Source organism: Rhinolophus sinicus, linkage group LG03 (genome assembly GCF_036562045.2).
Source record: "Rhinolophus sinicus isolate RSC01 linkage group LG03, ASM3656204v1, whole genome shotgun sequence".
NCBI lineage: Eukaryota > Metazoa > Chordata > Mammalia > Chiroptera > Rhinolophidae > Rhinolophus > Rhinolophus sinicus.
In genome coordinates, this window is record NC_133753.1 from 40,586,687 (window position 1) to 40,604,779 (window position 18,093).

The following is an 18,093-nucleotide window of genomic DNA, read 5'->3' on the forward strand; positions in this document are numbered from 1 at the left end:
GAAGTCTCGGGGAGAGGAGGCGGAGGAGAAGGAGCAGCTCGGGCAGCCCCGGCCGGGGGCTTTTACCTCGCCAGGGGTAAAAGCGGGGCCGTTTCCGTCACTGCTGCCTTAGAAAACATTTAACGAGAACCAGATGTGGGGGCCTCTGTCGAACTTTCTCAGAGTCCGTGATTGGTCCCTGGCCGAGGGCCGCAGCCAGTTAACGTGCTGGGGAGGGCCGGGAGCCCCGCCCCACCCGGGCGCCCGCGGTGATCCAGGTTGGAGACTGGCGCGGCGCCGCTAGTGGGCTGGCTGGCAGGGCCGGGACGCGCTGTGCTGCTGAGCAGTTGAGGGGCTAAGCGAGCATGCGGGGGGACCGGGCGGCTGGGCGGCAGGCGCTGCTGTCGCCTCCGCTGTCGTTGCTGCTGCTGCTGCAGCTGTCCAGGGCCGCGGCGCTGCACCCAGTAGACCTCTTCCCCTACGGGCAGTCGCGGGGGGACCAGCTCCTGCAGGAAGGCGACGACGAAAGCTCAGCCGCCGTAAAGTTGGCGAGTCCCCTGCGCTTCTACGAAGCCCAGTTCAGCTACCTCTACGTAAGTTCGGCCTCCTCTGGGTGCGGGATTCGGCAGATTTCTAGCAGCTTCTTCCCAGGGGTCCATGTAGTGTGTGGTTCTCACCGAGCCCGTGTCTTCTGAGGGAAGGAAACGATCCGCACGCCTGGCTGTCCCGTAGCGCCCCTGGAGTGGGACCTGGCTTTGCAGCGATGCTGCTGCAAGGACCCGCTGCTTTTCCTTACCTCGAGGGAGAGAGCAAGAACTGTTCGCAGCCACAGAAGTGTCTGAGGCAGAAATGTCGGTGGGGATACTCGGGCGGCCAGTGGGGTTTCCAGTTAGGACAGCTAGAAGACTGTGCACATCTGCAGAGCTGAGATGCTCCCTCCTCGGACCCTAAGATTTTCTCCAGGGTTGTGCGGGAAGTGAGAAGATATAAGAACTAGTTTGGGGGCTCCTGGACCTATTGTATCGCGCTGTAGGTTAGGAGTGGAGGGTGGGACAGTGGCTGAAGTTGCGCTGGTCGCCGTGAACTCGGAATCGGGCTCCCTGCTGATGGGGAAGCGGGAGCTTCATGCCTGGGGCGGTTCCCTTCCCTTCGTGCGGAGCAGGGTGGTCGCGCAGGTCTGGACCTGTGGTAGCCGCCCTTGGCTTCCTGCAGCGAAGTGACCATTTGTCCCCCTTTTGTCCCGTTCTTCTCCCAGGTGGGCACCAACGGCATCATCTCCACCCAGGACTTCCCCAGAGAGACCCAGTATGTGGACGATGGTTTCCCCACGGACTTCCCGGCCATTGCTCCCTTTCTGGCCGACATCGACACGAGCGAGGGCAGGGGCCGAATCCTGTACCGCGAGGACACTTCTCCGGAGGTGTTGGGCCTGGCCGCCCACTATGTGCGCGCAGCCTTCCCGCGCGGAGCAGCGCACTTCACCCCTACCCACGCCTTCTTGGCCACCTGGGAGCAGGTGGGCGCCTACCAGGAGGCCACCCGCGGGATGCCGCCCTCGGGACAGGTAAGTGACAAAGGGATGCTTGGCTGCTGAGCCAATTGAGAGATAGGCTTGTAGTCTAGGCTGGAACCCAGGGAATGGCTTGGAGGTTTTTGAATCTGCCCTGGCGCTGAACCTGATGTATCCTTTGGTGACACTAGGGCTAAAGTGGCTTGGAAGTGAAATCTCCAGGCTTCCACTGAGGACCTGAGAGGTGGTCACTTCTAGCAAGGAAAAGTGCTTAGGGGATAAGAGGGCCCCAGTGCAGATGGGGAAGGCCCTCAGAACACAAGGTGCTTTACTGTTTGGTTGTTTATTTTTAGAATCACCTCTAAATATACAAGAATTATTTCTAATTATATGTTTGTTGAAAGAAAAACATAAGCAAATACAGGCAATTTAAAAAAGAAAAACCACCCATTTTCCTATCATTCAAACATAACCACTGTTAAACATTTTCCTGTGTACTTCCAGAGGATTTTTCCCTATCAATATCTATATTTATCTGTCACTGTCTATTAACAATGATGGGTTCACACTGCACATACTGTTTTGTAGCCTACTTTCCCCCCACTATATAGTATATTGTGAATATGTTTCAATGTCAGTAAATCCACTTCTACAGCATCATTTATAAGGTCTGCATAATATTTTATCCAGTGTATTTACCACTGTGCCCAGTGGTCATTAAGGTTATTTCCAGTTTTTCATTATAAATAATTTTGTGAAGCACTTTTTTTTTTTAAACTAGATCTTTATGCATGTCCTTAGTTGACATTCCAGGATGTGGAATTGGGGGGCCCAAGAGGATGCACTTTTTATAAGGTTCTTGGTCACTTTGCAACTTGCCCTCCATGTACCAGGTTACATGGCCCCTAGTTTATAGGAGACTGTTCTCCATTTGTTTTATAGTCTCTACCTGAGAAAGTTAAACAACCCAAGCTTCCAGTCTTCAGGCTTGGCAGCAACATTTAAAGTACTCCAAATGGACATTACATGGGGGTCAGGGTGGCTTGGCAAATGGTGGACTGCGTCATTCCTAGAGTAAGTAAGGTCTTCCTCACATGAAATTAGACCTGAATCTAAAGTGTCATACTCCAAGGAATGAAACTCTTAAAATTTATCTCTATTTGAATTCATCAAAGTGTTTCTTCGCTACAGAAAGCTGGCACATCTCCTCCCTGAGAGATTAAGTAGCTTGTCCATTCTCACTGAGCAGTTCAAGATGGTGGTCATTCTTGTTTTGTGCTCTGTAAGAGAAATAATTCCTGAAGGGGGTACTAAGCAAAGAAGATCTAGAAATAAAAAGTGTTTGAATTTATGATTTCTTGCCATTCATTTTTTTTTTGTCAGGCAATATCTAGTTTTGTTTATTGAATAATTTGTTTAAATATATGATTTGATATTTTAATTATCCAATTCAACAGGATATATTCAATTCAAACAAATATATTGAACACCTTCTTTGTGCAGGGCGCACTGAGCTAGGTGGAGGGTTGCAAAAGGTTGAATAAAGTAAGGCCCCATCATTATGTTGCATTCATTCATTTTTGTTTATAAATTTAAAAAACACTTACAATTAAGTATAACACATCTATAATAAAAAAAGTTTAGGTTTATTTTAAAATAATAAAATAAACATTATTTATTATTTCACCAACCAGAGGTCACCACTGCTAATACTTTGTATTTTCTTCCAGCCTGTTTTAAAAACATGTATCTTATATATGGCATATTCATATAGGGATAATTTACATTTAAACATAGTTGAAATTTATTCATCCAACAAACCGTTTTTGCACACTTGCTGTATGTCAGGACTGATATAGACACGATGAAAGTACATATTCTTTACTTCGAAGGATCTCATAGTTTAGGAAAGACATTGATTATTTGTTCAATATGATAAAGATAGTAGCATCTTGATTTAAGGAGACTAACTCTAACCCTCCCTGGTTAGGGGACGTGATCTGGGAAGGTTTCAGTGAGGAAGTAGCTTTGAATCTGAGTTGATATATCACCCATGTGATGTAAAGTAGAATGTGTCTGGGACATTACATGAGGTATATTATTACTGAAGAGGAAGGATGGTGAGACAGGAGGCTGGAAAGGCCATGGGGTGGGGCCAGATCATGCTGTGCTGGGAGTTTGGACTTGGTTCTTTTGCATTGGGCGGACTTCGAAGAATTTTAAGCAGGGGATTGATTTTTCTTTCTTTTTTTTTTTTTGGTAAAAGAGCTCTTTCTGAGCTCTGTATTGAGAAGGTGAGGGCATAAAAGAAAAGATCGACTGCTTAGACACTTACAATTCAGGTTGTTTATTCAAGCTATCCTTTTAATTCTGATAACAATATTTTATCATACTGTCTTCCCACAACAATCCTATAAGATAAGTACAAGACTTTTTGTTTGCATTTCATAAATAATGGCAAGTAGAAGTTAATGCTATTATCCAGAATTCTGCTCTAAGTGAGGCAAAGACAGGTTAAGAACACAGATTTCCTGATACGTACTATTTTTTTGGTTGTTGTTGCTTTTACCAAGACTTTTCACACAAGACCCATCCCCTTGGCACAAGTGATGAAGGTAGACACAACAATAGTTGTGCTTTTTCCAAAGACTTCCAATATATAAGACTGGAATTTTATTGTCTTGATGTCATCTTAGTACCATAAGAGTCCTTGGGACCATATTTCATTCAAAGGAAGAATGAATCTGGAATGAAATCTGCTTCCAAGAATACTATTGAGGTCTCATTACTTCTAAATTAGTATTCTAATACTCTGGAGAGAATCAGCTGTATCTGTCTTACTTTTTCAACAGATAAAAGAAAATTCAATTGAGTGAGATGAATAGGGGAGATGAGCAGTTGCACAGAAGCTCTGGGGTGATGAAATCACGCTATAGCTTTAAGTCCCAATTTTGTCAGGGCTTATTTGAAACCAAAAATTACAATATAGACAAGGTGACTTTGTTAATTATTTTTTTCAATTTCATCTGTAGCTTGGGAATAATGTATCTCTTACCCAACTTTCAGGTTGGCTGTGAAGACAATAATAACAAAGATAAAAACATTTTTGAAAGAAAAAGTGTTTATGAAAGGTTACCCAGTGATTTTGGAAGCAATGACTCAGTCTTAGTTTTCTCACCTGTAAAATGACGTAGCATTGCCTAACTTACAGGATTGTTGTGATAATTAACTAAAGTGACATTTTTAGGTAGCCATTGTAGTCCCTTACACCTAGTTGGCATGGCCAATCTGTGTTCACCTTTGTTGGCTTGATGAGACCAGGTTCTGGTTCTTTTACTTCTTTATCTTATAAGGCTGCTGTGATTCAAGTCCTTTACATAAGGACTCTTTAAATACAAGGTTTTCTGAATTGCAATTTCCATCTGGGCTTTTTTGGGTGGGGAATGCGGAAAGATTTGTAGATTCCATCTCTCTTTTATTTTTCCAATTAAAATCAATCTTCAGATATTGCCATATGCTAAGCTGGCTTCAGAATTTGTTTCATTGACAAAGGAGATGAGGATTCTGTTTGGAGAGAGTATGTTTTTTCAATTACCCATGTTGAAGCTTCTTCTGATTACTTTGAAGAGCTCTGTGACTTGACTTCTTGTTTTAATAGTTCTTTGGAGGTAGATTTTGGCAAACAATACTCTACCTTGCTTGAAGGACTGTGTGAGTTGTACATGGCTTTCTTAAAACTGGACATACTAACCTTATGTTGCAAAGTTAATGGAAATTTGAAGACATCAGAGGAATGGCATCTTTACCATTTAAAACAATTTCACTTGTTGCCCTTGGATATTCATGGGTGTGACAGGATGTTGTAGCTGATATTGCAGGAATGTCAAGATGTAACCACATCTAAAATAGTATGAACAAATAGTGTTTATCAACTCTGTTATTCTGGGACTCCTTGAATTTCACGGAGCAAAGAACGTACTTCATGGAGCAACGAAATCACGGTATTGACCTTCAAAGAACTTATTGACAGGAGACATAAAGAGGACCAGTGATGACCTTAGCTGTGTTTTTTTTTGGGGGGGGGGGGCAGGAGTGTTGTTTTGTTATTGTTTGAGGGATGGGGGTTATAGAGAACTGGGATACACAGATCTATGGGAGAATGTTTTCTTGACCTGGATTTTAAGTTGGACTGAAAGAGCTGAAAGAATGGATCTTGAGAATGAGGCAGCAGGAGAGATTGTTCTGAGCTAGGTAGTATCCTGGGAGAAGGCTGGGAGAACTGAGGCTGGAAAAATGGATGACAGGATTTGTGGGGTAGTAACATAAGATGAGCAGGATGTTGGCCATTGGCGACCTCAATGTAGAGATTGAGTCACGTGGACTCATTTCAAAGGATGATAGTCATTGACGGAGGGCATTGGATCCACAGAGGGAGAGTGAGAGGTAAAAGCAGGACTTTGTTATAACTTTTTGACTTCTGGAGCTGATGCCCAGAAGAGAGGAGGTTTGCAGTCTATCTGAAAGAGTTTAACCCGAGTCTGAGACATAGCTATGAAGACATAGAGAATAAAGACAGAAAAGGAAATTCGTTAAAGAAAGGCTGAAGTTTTGCTAAAGGTTAAGTGTCTGAAAGCATATAACATTAGGGATGTGATAGCACTAAGCATTTATCTTTGATTGTTTGGCGGGATCTATAGGATTTAGGACAGAAAATGAACAAGGGAAAGTCATGTATGTGACTGTCATACAGGTAACAGGAGACGGAGAATTATACTAAGGAATGGAGGTTAGTATTGACACCAAACACTGGAGGCCAGAAGTCAGCGATACGACAACTGCAGAGAGCATGTGACCCTAAGCAAGATAAAAAAGAGAACTTTGCGACCCTTTAGGAGTCACCCTACTGATTAATTTTCATTGTGATTTTTGTAAGCCACCATAGGCATATCCCTTTGGGATAGGGATGGCAAGGTTCTGAATTTTTGCTAGATGACTGAAATTAATTAAATGAATTGAAAAAAATTAGGAATTCTGATGGGCATGTTTTATACCCGTCAGCTTTACTCTGCCAAGTGTCGGGTCAGCATTGACTGGCGATGCCCTATACCTCCTTCTGCCTGGTCTGCTGAGGGTTCTGGCTTTTCTCTCTTTCTGATAACAGGATGGCGGATACCTTGAAGCTTGGCAGCCACTGACCCTGATCCTCTCTGTGCTGCTCCTCCTTCCATGGAGGCCCCCTGTCTCCTCTCTGGGAGATTTGGGAACTGATGACCCCTTTGTGGGGTTTGGCAGCCCATGTGACGTTTTCCCTTCAGACAGTGCATGTAGATTTCTTGCAAAGGCTTGTCTCTAGGAATGTGAAGACCTTTCCAGTCTGGAAGTCAGTAAAGGAGTGCTTTGGGAGAAGGAGCAGCCCTTCAGGACTTCATGAAGGGAACTCTTTAACAATTAGTTGTTGAATTTTGTGGAACTGAAAGAGAACTTTAAAAGTGATCATTTGGTGTGTGGGTGGTTTTTAAACAGCCAGAGTCTTTTGGTGTGCACTGTGGGATCCTAAATTCTATTTAAAATTCTTCTTCTATTTGTCAGTCTCAGTGGAGACAAGTAGATTAAATGCTTGCCACCTGTAATAAGTGCTTGTCTCAGGGATGGCTTGTAAAAGACATTGAATATATTTTCACTGAAATGAATTTGTTGACTGACTAACTGAAAGAATAAAACTAAGTGCTAAATACCCAGACACCACCATAAAAGCCAGACTCTTCCCTTCACAGCTCTGTTTACTTTCCCCCTGCTGTCCTCCCCCATCCCCTTCAATTCCTTCACAATCTATAGGCCCTCCTTATCTCATAGAATTTCTCTAAACTTAGAACCAGGATTTCTTTCCTATCTCACATTTATTGTGGACAATCAATGCCAGGAGCTTTGAAAGCTTAGCTTTTTGAAACAGTTTCTTTCTCCTTCCTTGAGTACTTTTCTTTCCCTAGTTGAACTTTATTTATTCTGACTAAAGTAAAACTCTGATGTTATTGAATCAACATTAATTGATGATGTAGTATATCCAGAGGGTGCCAAAAAAAGTATACACATTTTAAGAAAGGAAAAGAACGATTAAAATTATGCTGATGGTAACCACTTTGAGCACCTCTTGTAATTGCAGAAGTCAAATGTGACTTGTATTCATCTTTTGTTATTGGTATATATTGAGTATTACAATTTTAATACAGTTTTTTCCTTTCTTAAAATGTGTACACATTTTTTTTGGCACCCTCTGTATTACATATAGACATGAGGCAGAACAGCCTTTGTTTACATTTGGCAGAAGTTCTGGCTTCCCAGCTTTGAGAAATTCTAGAAAACATCCCTTTCCTTTTGTTTTTGGAAAAGTCAAGCTTTGCTGATGAAACAGTCAACAACTACAACAATAAATATACTAGCACACACACACCCCCCCGTTCCCTCTCCCCCACACACACACTCCTTAACTTTAAGTTTGTGAACTTAAAGAAAGAAAAGCAAGGAGCAAAGCCAAGCAAGGTGACCTTTTCTATGTTAGAGACTAAAAGAAAGGTTGTAGTGTTTTGTTTTTTCTTGAAAAGCATTTTACATCTGAGTTTCTTTGTCCTATAAGCAAAACCTCACAACTATACTTTGAAATTAAACATTGAAAGGAAGAATTGACATTAGGAAAGAGTTTGAGCACCATATGGGGAAGGGCCCAGGACAGATCAAAATACAGGCCATGTTCCTCTTGTTGGCTGCTTTATGTAGTAAACTGTGATATTCTGGTCTCTGAGCCTAATTTTATCTGTCTAGCAAAATGGGGAGACAAATACTACCTACTAGTAAATACTTTTTGTCAGTCACATTATTTAGGAAGCAGTGGTTTTTGTAAATATCTCCCCAGTTCCCTGCTAACTTGTAAAAGGAGAGGTATTTAGTGAGAGAGGTATTCTCATTCTGGGAGAGGCGGGAAATAGCTGGATGTACATGAAGGCAAAAAGTTTTCTTTGAAAATCTGAGAGAAACTGAACTTTAAGGAATGATTCTGTAAGGACCTGGGTGTGGACTTCATGGCTAATTCAGCTCCTGGTCTCTCTTTCTGGGCTGCTTTGGCTCCTGCTGTGTTTATTAGTCTTCCCATGCTGCCTCTGGGATGCCTCCCCACCCAACCCGAGGTCTTGGGTACATACCCTGCTCAGTGGCCTCTACTCCCTCCTTCAATAACTCTGCTAGAATTGCAGCTGTGGCTGTTTCCCTCTCCTAAGCTGTGAGGCAGAGTCTCGTCCTTTGCTTCTTCAGGACCAAGCATGTCTGGTGCTCAGTGGACACTTGGCTGTTTGAATGAACATAGAAATGAATTGACGAATGGAATTTGCAAACACATAAACTGCTAACCAGGCAAAATGAGGTGAATGGTAACTAGAAACACCCACAAAGGTGTCATGGAGGGCAAAAGTAAATCTACAGGGAATCCCAAAACACCCCGGCGGGGCAGCACAAGAAGGTTAGGAGGGTTTCCAGGCCCGGGGAGACTTGAGTAAAAGTATGGAAGCATCAGAGTACACGGGACAAATGAGGAATATTAAATAGTCTGATGGAGATGCACCCAATCTGAACTTGGGAAGAGAACTTTGGGGCAGGTTACACATCACCTCAAATGGCATGCTCAGGAATAGTCAGGATGGCCTAGTGGTGCGGGGTATGGACTTGAGCTGGGTGGCCTGCCAGCCCGAACTAGCTACCTCACCTTAGGCAGGTCCATTAGTCCCTGTATCTCTGTTTCCTCATTTTGAAATGAGGGTAGGATAACTCTGGTGTTGGTGTGAAAAGATAGATAGAAAAGAGAGTGAGGCTGTGAGAACAGTAGTGCTGCCCCACTGGGGTGTTTTGGGATTCCCTGTAGATTTACTTCTGCCCTCCATGACACCTTTGTGGGTGTTTCTAGTTACCATTCACCTCATTTTGCCTGGTTAGCAGTTTATGGGTTTGCAAATTCCATTTGTACAAGTTACATTTGCTATTTGCTCTCAGTTCCAAAAGAGGTTTGGATGAGAGATGTTTGAAATCTTAAAAGATATTATTTTCTTAACCCATGTTTTGTTGTTGTTTTTTTACCTATACACATTTCAATTATTAATCTAAATTGGTAAAAAAAAGAAAATAATAATAATATACTTATAAAATTATATTGCAATTCGAAGAGGAAGCGAATATTATGTATAAAAACAATTTGGAGAAACCCTAAGAAGGCGGAGATTCCTTTGTACTTTATGATGCTTTGCTTGCGTTCTGGCATTCTGGTCTTTTTTCTTGTTTGTTTTATTAAGAATATTTCCTTTTTTTTTCTTCACAGCTGAATACTTTTCAGGCAGTTTTGGCATCTGATGAGTCTGATACCTACGCCCTCTTTCTTTATCCTGCCAATGGCCTCCAGTTCTTTGGAACCCGCCCCAAAGAGTCCTACAATGTCCAGCTCGAGCTTCCAGCCCGGGTGGGCTTCTGCCGAGGGGAGGCCGATGACCTGAAAAGAGAGGGACCATATTTCAGCTTGACTAGCACTGAACAGTCTGTGAAAAATCTCTACCAGTAAGTGCCATAGGGTTAAGTTCTTTCCTGTTGGAATGTAAGGACCCTTAGAAGCTACCCAAACTTGAGTGGCCATAAGACCATTATATGATACCTTGGTGGTTTCTAAGCAAGGCATCAAGTCAAAACCAGAACTGGATTAGACCCTGAGAGGAGCAAGTTCACCAAAATATAAAAGGTCCTTTGTTTTTCTTGATCTATTAGCTGTAGATACCTGAAACAGAAGTGTGTGTGTGTGTGTGTGTGTGTGTGTGTGTGTGTGTGTGTGTTTGCAGAGCCACTGAGACTTGCTATGGAAAACATTGCTCTTGGAAACACATAAAAATACCCAGAAATATGACAGCCCCGATTAAGGTTTTTCCAGGTTAATTATTTCACAGGGGATGTTGTGATTTAGTCTTTTAGACAGATACATGTTAAAAGTTAAGTCAAGAGTAATGTAATTAGGGAAACAAAGAGATTGGTAGATTTTTAGAAGTCTCAGGATTTGTCTGTGGCTTCATTATCTGAAATCATACTGATTGGTTTTCCACGAGATCACCAGGACTGAGCGCGTTCCTCGGTCCCATCAGTGGTTTACTTTGCGAGCGCAATAATAAGCCCTTTCACTTTTTGTCAGCCCACATCACACCAGTATAGGGGTTAGCATCTGTTGATGTTGATTAATTTCAGGGCTTTAAAACATATTTTTGCTTTTAGTCCTTTCTGAATTTCTGAGTACTGGTCTAGAAGCCAGACAGAACACCTTGGCTACTTATCCTCCCTTCACTGCCTCTGAGTTTCATTACATTATTCCTGGATATTCCTTACACATTTGCATGGCATCTGCTCTGCTCAGCTACTGGAGAGAGGGCCCCACAACCAAATATGGTTACTCAGAGCTGACATGTATTGAGAGCTTACGATTTGCCAAACGTTATGAGAAACACATTCCAGAAGCTGTCTTCATTAAAACTCACAGGAATCCTAGGAGGTAAAGTCGACTCTTTTCTCAATTTTATAAATGAGCTTAGGGAAGTGAAGTTGCTATAATCTGCTCTTAAGTGGCAAAGCCGAAAGTCAAGCACAAATCTGGGGCTCTGAACTACTTATTTTATGCTGAACCCTGGTCTTCTTTCCCATTCTTAGGACTCATGTTGGTCATCTTTAGGTCTCCATCTAGGCTGCCTTTGAGACTCGACTCTAGAGAAAACTTAGCTGCTTGCTTTCTCTCCCTGGGTTCCACCTGCCTCATCTACCCTGGAGCCCACAGGGTCTCTGCTCCTCAGATATTCTTGAGAGCTCACAAAGGGCCAAGCACTTGATAGGCAAAGGTGGCTAAGGCACCGACCCTGCACACTAGCAACTTGTCTTCTAGTAGACAGATGAAATAAAGCAACAATTCCAGAGTGTTAGAATAAGTGCTAACACATACACAGGGTGCAGGAGGCAGTAGGCGCTAAAAAGCTGTGGGAAAAGAAGTTGTGCTATCCCATCACAGCCATAAAGACCCCTAAAAACATAACACACACACACACACACACACACACACACTTCCATTTACTTCCCTCCATACCTTCCCTCATTTTTATCTTTGATGCTTCCCAGAAACCTGAGTTAACTTGACCAGAGAAGAATAGTTATGACTAACAGAGGGATTTTTCTTTAATTGTAACCCATACTTACTGTAAAAAATAAAATAAAATACAAACAATGCAGAATAATGTGAAATAAAAGTAAAAATTACCTGTTATCACTGCTAACCAGTGTTAACAGTCCTTCCAGAATTTTAGGTATATGTGAAAAATTCTAAAAAACCAAAATGGTTCTTTTGCTATACATGTGGCATTTTCCCATTTATCACTGTCTTAGACCCTCTTTCAGTACAATATCTGTTTATATTATCATTTTAAGGCTGTAAAACATAGCAATATATGGATCCTCTATTATTAAGACAATAACTTCTTGATGAACATTTAACTTGTTTCTGGTTTTTCCTTTTATAAATATTGTTGCAGTAAACTGCATAATCCACGTTGCTCAGATTCTCATTTCTCTTAAAAGTAGAATGGGTAAGAAAAGATATATGCAGTTTAACATTCTGATATATAGTAACACATTTCCCTTTAGAAACATTACACCAACTTATATCCTCACCAATAATGTAGAGCTGTGATTGACAGTGTCTGCTCCCTAAAAGCTTCTATTCTTTTTACTATTCATGCATCTGGTAGGTGTAAAATGTTTGTCTTTTCACCCTAATTCCTTTGATTACTAGTAAAACTGAATACTTCTTCATGTGTTTAATAGCCATTTATCTTTCTTTTTTGTGTGTGTGATGTGTCTGTCCATATCCTTTGCTATTTTCTGTTGGGGTATTTACAAAGAACTCTTATAAATAAGAAAAAATATAGTAAAGATATCAGTCCTCTCATATGCTGTGAAAATTTTTATCCAGTTGTTCATCTTTGAAGTTATTAATGATCTAGAACTTGTTAAGTTGAGGGTTGTCATAGTTAATGGTCTTTTCCTTTATGATTTTAGGTCTTGGTAGTATTCTTCAAAAGGCCTTCTCTACCTCCAAATTACAGAAATGTTCTTCAATTTGATCTTCTATTTTACTTTTTTATTATTTAAGTTTTCAAAAATATGCAGAAAAGTGGAGGGAATAGCTAGATGAATACCCAAATGCATCTAGATGTCTAAATTGTTGACATTTTGCCATATTCATCATTTTTTCTTTTTTTGCTTAAGTATTTTAAAGTACGTCGCACACATCATGCCGTTCACTCTAAATACTTCAGTATATATCGCTAAAGAATAAAGTCAATTTGTTGTCAGTGGAATCTTTGTCTTTCTCAAACTTGTCTCATCATTATAAGCTCAAAGGTCATAAATTATATAATTCATAGTGTGCTTGTCATAACTCTTCTGCAAATTTAAGTATGAATGTACACATTTGCATTTTTGAGACTTATTTTTATATATCCTGTAAGATAGTAGTTACTACTTATTATGTGCAGTGCCCCATGCTAAGCATTTGATGTAATTTTCTAACTTAATCTTCCTGACATCTCAGGAAGGAAGACACTGTCATCCCATTTTGTAGTCTTGTTTTTCTTTCTAGGAAATAAATTAAGTTCTTTCTATCACTAAGCTTTCCAAATGACCTTGGATTTTAGAATAAACTCAAATTAGTTACTTTCCCATCATATACAATGACAAAAGCCAGGATAGTGATTTACATTTAATTAGAAGGTTATTTTACTTTGCTTTTATCTGCCATAATTTGTATTTTCCTAGTCTTTGAAGCTTTTATAGTTTTCTGTTTTTAACATCAAGAAGAAATTTCACAGCTGCAACACCTCTGATGTGATAATAAACTCAGTATCTTCAGATCTTCAGGATTCTTCTCTTATCTGCTTTAGCGTTCCTTATTTGCTTGTCAAGAAACATCAACATTAATTCTCTGAACTTAACCAAGCATATATAGCATATTACACAAAGGATCACAGTTTTGCGTTCTAGATTCCTGTTTCCCTAAGTTAATTACAGCAACAGCAGCAGCAGCAGCAATAACAGCAACATACACACACACACACACACACACACACACACACACACGGTGAGATTGAGAGAAGGAGGAAGGAACATCCTTGGAATTGTATTGAAATGTATTATTGCTATAGAAATCCATATGAATACTATGAGCATCTACCCAATTGAGTGACGGTCTCTTGTCCTTATATGATTCAATGAATTTCTTACTTATTTCTAACTTGTCATTGACTTTTATTCCTCATTGACTGACTTCTGAGGAAATCCCCTAGCATCAGAGACTCTGAGCCTGGTATTTTGTACATACACCAGAGAAATACACAAACTGGTGTATTCAAGCTAGCCAGACCCTTGTTTATTCAAGTTTTTCCTATTTTTTAGAAATCTTATATGTAGTTGTTCTCTTCAGAATGTATCAGTGGCTCTAGAATAATGGATCGTTGGGATGTTTGGAAGACTGAATAGAGTCCATGTTCTTTTCCAGTGGAAAACCGAGTGGACTTTTGGTCTCCAGATGTTTCTGAACATCTCTCCCCTATGATCTGTGTTGTTTTGATTAAACTACTTTCTTATTTTCTCCTTAACTTTGTTCTGCATTTGCTCAACACTTTTCAGACTGGCACATTTATATTTCTTTAATTTTTTTTATATTGACTCAACATTCATTCACTGTGAATTCGTTAATTGATTAATGCATGTGACTAAACAATGAAATGTCTTTAACATTCTGTTGAGTTACTATAATTCAGATACTGATTGATTACAGTGATTGGTTTTCTGACATAAAATAATATAACATATAAAATAATTATTATTTTCTAATAATGTGAATCCCAAGTATACAGTATAGGCTTTGATGTTGGTGGTGAGTTTTAGTCCAAGCTCTGTCAAGCATTAGTTATGTGACTTTAAGATTAGCCCCTCAAAACCTAGTTTCTCCTCTGTCAAATTGGGCATGGTCACTGCCCCAACTTTGCACTTGGCACATAACTAACTCTCAAAAGCATGTAGTAGTTATTATTTAAATGTTTGGCAAAAATTTTTAAGCATATGTCTTTTTGATTGTGTTAAGAGTAAAGGAAGGATAAAATATTCCTGCATTCCCTATTTATTTTCAAACAGCTAAATTTTAGATAAAACATGTGGATTGTAGAGCATATAACTTGATGATCTAGCATTCTGTGAAACACAGCCTTTGGAATTGAATGTTAAATAAGAGGTAGTTTACATCAAAATTCCAGTATTATCCTTTTAGTTACCATGGAAGTCTCATTTTATATGGTTTTCTATACCAGTAAATCTGATCTTAATAGTTTTTCAGTTTTAAAATAAATTGCTTACCTTTGTAGGAAGGTGGTGAATGGACATTTTTGTTATAATGGAATGTTCCTTTTTATTTAGACACAGCAACCTGGGGATTCCTGGAGTGTGGGCTTTTCATATTGGCAGCACCTCACCATTGGACAATGTCAGGCCAGCAACAGTTGGAAGAGACCTTTCCAAAGACCGCTCTTCAGCTCCGCTGGAACATTCCTTCAGCCATGCTGCAGCCCTGGAAAGTGACTACACTGAGGACGATTTGGATTATTACGATGAGAATGAGGAGGAAGTTGAATACCCCCTGAGTAAAACAGAGTTGGTGTCGAATGGCCACAGCAATATCGATGTTTCCTTCCCCTCAAAAGCTGATTCAAGGCCTTTCGGAGTTGGTGTCACTCCTTCACATAACCACCTGGCCTCCCCTTTGCCACATTCAACACCTAGCTATTTGCCATTCTACCCTGAAACAGAATCTGCCACTGTGGACCCTCAAATCAAAGAGAGGAGGCCTGTGGGGGAGATAGATGTCCCTCATATAAGAGACCAAGTGGAATCTTCTGAACAGCCAGGGACCAGAGACCTGGCTGCATCAGAGACAGAAGGAGATTCACTTTATTCTTCCCGGGAAACCCCACCTCCCTACCTTGAAAACAGAAACATGCAGCCTTATCCAGATGGCGGGGCACTGCCTTCAGAAAGGGATGGCCCTCCAGCCCACCCCGAACGAGAGGTAGTTCTACCCCATTACCCTGTGCCAGGTCACACTCCACCATGGGATCACGAGAGACACGTGGTAGGGGTAGAAGACGACATCAGATCCAACGCTGAGGGTAAGTTTGTTAGAAAACTGAACTCTAAGATTCTGTGTAAAAAATGCTGGTTTTATATAAAGTCATGATTTTTCTCTCATGTGAGTACGTGAAAAGTTTAGCAAAAAGAAGATTGGAACTGATTTTTAAATCCATGTTTCAGGAGATAGAGTATCTTTCTTTTGCCAAATACATCTTGGCAGGCAAATTCTGTTTGGAATCTCTTGACCATGAATAATGTTTTTTTAAAACATGGGCCTCATGAAGCGAGCAGGGAAGAACTGGGTTGCTCGTGCCAGCTCCGCTCTCAAGTGTAATGAAGTATTTCAGTTTGAAAGTTCAGCAAAGGTAAAACATTCTGAGGCTTCATACACATTACAGTGATGAAGGGCGGAAGGCTTTAGTTTTAAGTGGCTGGTCATGCTGGCTCAGATGAACATTCCAGTTTCTTACTCTGTTACGGGACAACTCTTGCGCTTCCTTGGTTAGAGCTACTTGGTGGTGTGTGGGAGAGGAGACCCATGGGGAAACAAAATTGCTAACCACCTGTGTCTTTTCATTTCTGGTTCATGGCTGTGCAGCTGTGGTATTCACCTCCCAGGAGACTTGTCCTCATTTCATGACTCACTGACTAGGGTGAGGGGCCAGGAGAGAAATGCTGAGAAGAGGCAGTGGTTAATTAATACAAACACGGAGCCCATGTCACCTTCTCTTCCTAGTTGAGTCTTGTCATGTCAGTTCTTTCTTCCCAGTCAGGGATGTCCACACATGAATGGAAAACTGACTACAGATTCATTTCATTTATGCCAGGGACTGTTCATCTAACCTCTAATAGGAGGAAAGAGGTCAGAGGTGAAGTCATTCTTCAAGACCTGCTTTTTTTTTTTCTTTTTTCCTACCTTTTCTGTTTCCCATCCCTTTTGCAGTAAAAACATGTTGACCTAGCAAAGAGGGCCTTCTGGGTTCTTCGGTTGTGGTATCGAAATTGCTTGAAGAAGGGCTCATTTCAGGAGGAAAGAAACTATTTTGTGACTAAAGTGATGTTGTGTAATGATTACAGTGAGAGCGTGGGTGTCAGACTTAGGTTTGAATCCTGGCTGCCATGCTCCTTGCTGGGTGACATGAGGCAACTTATATAACCCCCAAGCCTCTGATTTCTCCTAAATTTGTTGAGAGGATTAAATGTTTTTAGATTAGTGTCTGAACTAGTTTGTGCTTAGTAAATAGTGGCTGCTGTTAACTAATTACAGAAAATATATAGCAGTGGGAATGGTGTGGGGGATGGTTAGAGAATAAGGAATGGGCTTGTTAAATAGTTGTGCCTTAATTTGTACCTAAGGGCCATGTTTCTGTCAAGTTGAAGATGTGAATTTTATTGGAAGGCTTCAGAACCTTCAGACCCTTCTGACAACCTCCTGACTTTTCAGCATAAGTTCTGTATATCTAAAGAAAGTTTAAAGTCAAGTATCAAAGATTTTTCGCAGAGGACTTTTGAGGTAAAGATGTATTCCTAAATGGTGTTTTTATTTTTGATTTCCTGCCCTGGGAAGAGGTTGGAATATTAAAAAGCAGACCAATGGAGTGATTTATGGAAGAGTGAAGAGGAAGGGGCTACACCCCCTGCTTTGAGCTGTGAGAGGTTGGGATCACGGGAGTAACAGTGGAGGTTAGGGAACTGGCCACAGAGAACAGAGGCAGCAGCCATAATCCTTCTGGGGCATGAACTGTGATATTTATCAGATGCTGGGGGATGTCTACTACTGACATTTTGAAAATGGTAACATGCTTATGAAAAAGCTGGTTAACACACTGAGACATTTAGAGAAAAAATCCAACTTGAAGTTTGTGAACCTTGGAGCAAAAGATCAGCAACCACCATGTTAGAGAGCAGAAAGGGAAACCTTTAAAACTTGAAAGCAGAGAGGGAACATAGGTGGGCCTGTATTGTCACCTCATGCTTTAGGAAGACGGAAGTATAGGATCCTGCAGTTGTTGGATATTTTGGTTTTGGTCAGTGAACTTTTGTTTTTTTTCAAAGGAAACATTGAGGTCTTAGAGATTTATCAGGCAAAAGTGGACGTTCCCTGGGAAAGCTGGTGGGTAGGGGTGGCAGAGACACGGAGCATTGCCTACTAACTGCCCAGCCATAGCTCACGCTGCCTGGCCTTTCCCACTGATGGAGTGAAGGAACATGGATTTGGGTGTTAGTTCGACTTGAGCTTGATTTCCAGCTCCGCTTTGTGGTTTGGGTCAAGACGATGTGCTCGGTTTGCCCATCATTTCTCTCAACTCTAAAAAAGAGGAAATGTAGACCTCATTAAGTAGTTGTGAGCATTACAGTTGGGCATA

General features: G+C 41.1%; 1 protein-coding gene across 2 annotated transcripts in view; it reads left to right on the top strand.

Moving 5' to 3' along the window:
* Positions 1-232: 232 nt before the first annotated feature.
* The window catches only part of NID2 (nidogen 2), a 60,806-nt gene continuing 42,945 nt past the window's right edge, over positions 233-18,093 (top strand). The window contains exons 1-4 of one of the 2 annotated variants that reach the window (XM_019725695.2): positions 233-572; positions 1,235-1,543; positions 9,846-10,078; positions 15,017-15,765. In XM_019725695.2, coding sequence (XP_019581254.2) covers positions 345-572; positions 1,235-1,543; positions 9,846-10,078; positions 15,017-15,765 — 1,519 coding nt within the window. In that variant the 5' untranslated portion in view covers positions 233-344. The remainder of the gene's footprint in view (positions 573-1,234; positions 1,544-9,845; positions 10,079-15,016; positions 15,766-18,093) is intronic. The other variant, XM_019725694.2, reaches the window with a different exon arrangement.